At 34.4% G+C, this 6,585-nt stretch overlaps 1 protein-coding gene across 1 annotated transcript; it reads right to left on the reverse strand.

Moving 5' to 3' along the window:
- Positions 1 to 5,416: 5,416 nt before the first annotated feature.
- Positions 5,417 to 6,168, reverse strand: LOC139840697 (uncharacterized). The gene is made up of 2 exons (XM_071830946.1): positions 5,871 to 6,168; positions 5,417 to 5,712 (listed from the first exon to the last, which is right to left on the reverse strand). Exons 1-2 carry the CDS (start codon positions 6,166 to 6,168, stop codon positions 5,417 to 5,419), a joined length of 594 nt encoding a protein of 197 aa, XP_071687047.1.
- Positions 6,169 to 6,585: the final 417 nt, after the last annotated feature.

The following is a 6,585-nucleotide window of genomic DNA, read 5'->3' on the forward strand; positions in this document are numbered from 1 at the left end:
TTGAGTAAAGTTGTACAACGTCTTGCTAAAGATTAACCCGAACTTTCTAAAATTGGAAAATTACTATAAGTGGAAACTTTCCATAAATAGTAACCTTCCGAGAATGGAAATTCTTTAGTGAATCATTACTATCAATATAGTACTATATACTATTGTCTGTTAGGCAATGTCTGATCATACGTTCTATCTCTAGGTTGAGATCTCGGTCACGTCCTTCTGTTCAATTCTTTCGTGGATTACTCTTTTGTGCTACTAAGGTGAACTTCATAGCCCCACTTTTTACTGTTTCATAAATGTTTTATAACTTTTGGGGTGAGACACATGCTTGCTTTATAACTGTTTTACGCTTAGACACAAGTACTAAATTGTTAACTATGCTGTCATGCTTTGATTCATGCTAAATCCCTACCGTAATATCGTCAATTGCTACGTTTAAATGCAAACTTAATTATTGTGAGTAGGCCTATTGAGTGTAACGTCTCTAACCATTCGACCGTTGGTCTTTGGTTACATAATAATGATTCCACGACACTGACAGTACAAGGTGTCATAGGGTAAATTGTTTAGTAGCGATATTACAAACTGCAGCAACACTTTTAGATTGATATATCTATATTGATCAACTTTAAACTAAATCTTGCGGTCTAAAACTTTGAATATTATTTATAAACCTATGAATTTCACTCAACCTTTTTGGTTGACACTTTAAGCGTGTTTTGTCTCAGGTGATGATTGAGCTAGCTGCTAGCTGCTACTTGCTACTAGATGTTTGATGTATGCTTTGCTGCTTGCATGGAGTCCATCATTCATATTTATCATTTTGTTTAAGACATTTTCCATTTACTGTACTCTTATAATGTAAAACTTTGAATAATGCTTCCGCTGTTTATTTAATAAATAAAACGTCTCATTTAGAGTCGTTCTCGCTTATACAACTGTGTTATGATATGATTGGTCACAATTACCTCTGGTCCATTTTGGGGGTGTGACAGACTTTGCCCTCGGTGGATTTTATTTTTTACCCTCAAACCTACATATTTTGCCCAAAAATCTTCAAATTTTGCCCCAAATTCTCCAACTTTTGCCCCAAAATTTTCAAATTTTGCCCCAAAATATCCAACTTTTGTCCCAAAATCTTCAAATCTTGTCCAAAAAAATTGCTACGGTTAAATTTTTTTTTTCTCCCCGGTAATAGAAATCCTAGTTTCGCCACTGGTGACAGACCGACCTATTTCTATGTAAATGGGATGATTTGGGCGATGTTTCACTTTTTAGGGTGATAGACATCCATTACAATGAAAACGTACCGTATATTATGCAAGGTCAACATCACTATTGAATTGCATTTATCACTGCAGAACAAAGTTCTTAATCATTTTATCCAACAAAGTTAATTATTTATAGAATGATATAACTTTGTCATCATAATCATGTCATCTGCTTCTTTTAAGCATCATGATCGATCATGATCATGATCATTGACTTTATGATTCTTTATGTCCTTATCAACCTTGAACCTATATTCAAATGTGAACCGATGATCAGAAGCACACTGTGACTGCTAGACCACATACTTTGGATTTTGGGACAGGTATTGTTATGTCTTGTCACTTATTCAACGAATTATCACCACTCGTTAAATGACTTTACACTTGTTAACAATTAGGCCCTTGTCTTACGAACAAGCACAAAATCAACAATACATAGGGGGTGCTCATGTCAATATCCAAAGAAAATAATTACAACTTTCTTTTGTTGACATTACATGTCCATGCATACTTATAATTAAATTATGGCATTAAACACCATAACCATGAATTATAATATCCCATAACCCATGTCCTCAAATTTAATCCGTTACAAATTTGCAATATGTTTCCAACTAAATAATCAAATGGCCGATTATTTAATTTATTACATGCATGAACACACCGGTTTTATAATGTGGTCAACTTTGGTGACTTTCCAAAATTAGCCTTTTCTCACTAACCGTCATTTACAACAAAGAATATTGTTTGTTTAATAGAATGACACCAATACATTCTCAAAAGATCCAACACCGATTCTACAATAATACAATATTGTCTTGTATCGTGTGTTCACTTTCTCTATAAAGTATTTCGACCCTACGATTGCCTCGGTTACACGAATACTTTATAGAGATAAGACAAGAACGCAATCAGTGTTTTTGGCAATGAAATCACTGATCAAATTGTTAGAGAATATGTGTATGTTTTCTATTAGTTAGAATGAAAGCAAAATCCTCTATATATAAGAGATGAAAAGGTGCGACGAAAGGATGTAACTTTTCAATGTAAATATGCAACCTTTCAACGAAAAGATGCAACTCTTCGTTTAAACCTTTTAGAAAATAACATCTCTCTTCATGAAATGATGTAACCATTCATGGTTACCTTTAATCAAAAGATGTAATTTCCAATACCTTATTGAATTAACTCGAACGGGCGTGCACTCCGCACTCTCCAAACTCGTCATTGAGCTTAATTCGATAAGCCTTTGCTTTCTAGTAAATCCCAATTAACTAAAATGATTGTTGATAACACTAAAATCACCAACAGCTATGTCGCTGTAGTCGTCGAAATTATTCATTATACATCGTATAGGTTCTTGTACAGGAGGTTATGGAACGCAATAATTTTCTTTAAACGTTTAATATTAAGTATTACTTTTCTCCATTAATGTGAGCATTATTTTGGCTTAAGCTTTTAAATATATATTGAGCGATGATAAAAATTTGGGGATGCATTGTCTCAAATCTGGTTGGATTTCACCAATAGAATTGACTTGTATATGTTTTTTCTATGATTTTTATGAAGGGAAATGTGACGAAAAAAACTCAATACTTTCGTTGAATAAGTGAATGGATCTTATTTGCTCATATGATCAATAGCCATCTTAGAAACGATCCATTTATAATTTAGTTTCTTACCACTGATCCAGCTAGCAATGAATTGTGTGAACTTGCTAGAGATGTACTTCTATGGTACTACTACACTTCTGATTTTGTTTAATTTATTAAAATACGTGTTTGACATTTGAGATGTTCTTTATTGAGCTTTACGAATGATTTTCTTTCTATACAGAGCTTTACGAATTTGACTCGCTCTACCAATTTTTTTGTGGGCAAAGTACTCCATTTATAGGCATATGAACCCCTGATTTCGTGCGACCTTTAATGGAAGAGAAAAATAAAAATAAAAAAAATAAAATAATAAAAAAAAGTTCTGGCATTATCAATAAAAAAAAAGTTCATACAATTATGTGACCCCTAGCAAGGTATGGATATATTCCAGGTTTTATTAGGGTCAGTCAAAACTGGCTTAACAAGAGTATGTTTGGGTTTGTGAAAGGCTAAGTTTTATTAGTTTGTTTTTTTTTTTTTTTATTGTAGATGTGTTTCTGCTAACAAGCGAGTACTCTCACATTTTATAGTATCAGTAAGTCGGAAAATTCATTGCACACGTCGTCTATAAACAAGACTTGCTACATTTGTAGTTGGGAAAATTCTTCAGATGTGACGGATCTTGATATGCGTTAAGAAAACATTTGTAGTTCTCATATTTTGGTGTTTTATATTAGTAAACTAGGTGTTGAGCCCGTACGTTACACGACTACTCAAAATACCGTTTTGAAAAAGTTATTACTTCTGATACTCCGTAATAAAAAAAGAAGGAATTGCAACCATCTATATTAATCTTATAGTTAACAACTTGAGACTACAATGAGTAAAAACAAAAACAAAACAAAAACATATTATGACTTTATGAGTATCTCATATTCTCATACAATTTGTATCATATAACATAAAATGCTTTATAAGAAACATCAACATGTTTAAGTTAATAATCATTATGTACTTTAAGTGAAAGTTACAGTTTAAAATTGTTTTTTATTAAAATTTGAAAATTTCATTGCTTTCAATATAGTGTATTTGTTGCCTTACAAATTCATTTACTTTTCATTTTTAACATGGATCTTTAAACTTTTACAACACTAATTACTATTAGTATATCTAACAATTGACCCTCGTCACAATATTTACATGTTCTATTTTACGTTTCATTTTATAACATTTTAATTTTTTTTTTTTTTTTTTGAAAGGCAAATAATTTTATTAACTATTAACGCAAGATTACAATGTAGTATGCGGGATAAACCGAAATCCCTTATAACAACGCACCTATCTACAACAACGAGAGTTAAAAGTGGACACAAGGAGGGTGTCCATCGAATAACTCATACCCGCATTATCGCACTAATTTACAAGGTAACTTAACATATAAGACTCTTAGGATTGACTAGCCATGTGTTCCAATCAATCGATATCAACTTGCATCTTCTCGCAATCCATTCATAGCTCTTCGATTGTATCTCATTGAGCGCCATCGGAGAGTTCCAACATGTGTTTTTGAAAACCTTCCTATTTCGATTTTTCCACAAAAGATACCCGCACGTCCATTCTACCGCTTGCCAAATTTTGGATCCCACTTCCGTCATTTGATAAGATGCACAACCTCTAAAAGAATTGTTTCGATCCAAAGCCCCACTATTTATGTCGAACCACTTGAAGATTCTCGTCCAAACCTCATTGCTTGAATTACATTTAAACATCGCGTGAAGAACCGTTTCTATATCATTATCACAAATGGGACACCTAACGGAATGAAGGTCAATCCCCTTTTGTCAAGTTCCGACAAAACAGGGAGTTTACCATTCATTGCTCTCCAAACAAAGACTTCAACTTTCTTCGGGACCAAGTTATTACGCATCGTTTCAATACCGGAAGCCCTTGAGATGATAATCTTTGATCGCACTAAATCCGAGAGAACCTTTGTTGAGAAAAGCCCATTCGAACTAAGAGCCCATAACCATCGATCTTCCTTCTCATTGTTGTTCACAACACCATGAATTATATGTCGTAATTCTTCATATTCCGTCCCCTTTCTACCTCTAGGATGACTCACCCAATCCCACGACCCAAGATTCGAACTCCCATCCCAACCCAATCTCTTGTGAACCGAGACATTCAGATCACGCTCTAGTCAAAACAACCTCCTAAACCGATCCTTGAAAGGTGTGTCTTCAAACCAAGTATCAAACCAAAATGAAGTGTCTTTACCATTGCCAAGCTCTTTTTTGAAGGATTTCATGAATTCGACTCCAAGCTCCTCAAGATGTAACCCTGTCTTAACAATCATGCTCCAAGTAGAATGATAAGTACAATTAAATGCCCCACCCGAATCCAAAAGCCCCGAAGCCCCATAAATGCTTTTGATGACTTTAACCCACAAGGAGGAAGTTTCGGTTAGGAACCTCCACCACCACTTGCCGATTAAAGCCATATTTTTAGCACGTAGTGACCCAATATTTAACCAAGCCTCCGCATAAGGACGCATCACATTATCCCATTTAACCAAAAAAAAAAAAAATCCCCTCCCCAAAAGAAAATACGTCTTACACTCTCGAGTTTTTTAAGTACAGAGGACGGAGCGCGAAAGAGCGAGAAGTAGTACAACGGCAAGCTATTGAGAATCGAATTAACGAGAGTCAACCTTCCACCAAAAGACATCGCACGGGCTTTCCAATCTGCAAGCCTTTTTTCAAATTTATCTAAAACCGGCTTCCAATTGGTCTTTTTATTCATGTTCGCACCCACCGGGAGCCCAAGATATATATATGGGAAAGTACCGACTACACACCCAAATTTTCTAGCCATAAGATTAACTTCCTCAATATCCACACCAACTCCAAAAATGCTACTTTTATGGTAATTAATTTTAAGTCCGGATGCAAGTTCGAAGCACTTCAATAGTTTCATTAAATTCACGATATTATCTCCCCCCACTTACCAAAGAAAATCGTATCATCCGCGTATTGAAGATGGGAGATCGGGATGTTATCACGTCCCACCTCCACTCCCGAAAATAGGTTGGACCGAACCGCCGCCTTTGTAAGCCAATTAAGCCCCTCCGCCGCAATGATAAACAGAAAAGGTGAAAGTGGATCGTCTTGTCTTACCCCCCGTTCAAGTTTAAATTCACTAGTGGGAGATCCATTAACTAATATCGAGATCGATGCCGAGCTAAGACACGCAAACATCCATTTCCTCCACTTTTCCCCAAAGCCCATGAGTTTCATCATTTCCATAAGGAATCCACTATCAAACGCTTTCTCAAAATCCAACTAAAAAACAAAACTCGCAATATTCCCTTTCTTAGTATTTGTATGACTACTTAGTATTTGTATTTTTTAAATATGTTTGTAAGGTCATCCAAATGCATTTCTTTTAACATGTGTCCAAATTAATACTTTTCTCGTGACAACAAAAATGTCCACTTTAACTTTTGATAAATTTTCTCTTTTAATTTCGACTTTAAATATTTTCATTTGTGTTATGTAATAAACTATAAAACTCAACAAGTTATACCAATAAAAATACATTTAAAAATCAATTAATTCATATAATTTACACAATATTATATATCATATAACAAAAACTAATCTTAGTCAAAGTTTAAAAAGAAAGAATAGTCAAAGTGGAGAAATATGATGGGATGTAGAAAG

Source organism: Rutidosis leptorrhynchoides, chromosome 4 (genome assembly GCF_046630445.1).
Source record: "Rutidosis leptorrhynchoides isolate AG116_Rl617_1_P2 chromosome 4, CSIRO_AGI_Rlap_v1, whole genome shotgun sequence".
NCBI classification, from domain to species: domain Eukaryota; kingdom Viridiplantae; phylum Streptophyta; class Magnoliopsida; order Asterales; family Asteraceae; genus Rutidosis; species Rutidosis leptorrhynchoides.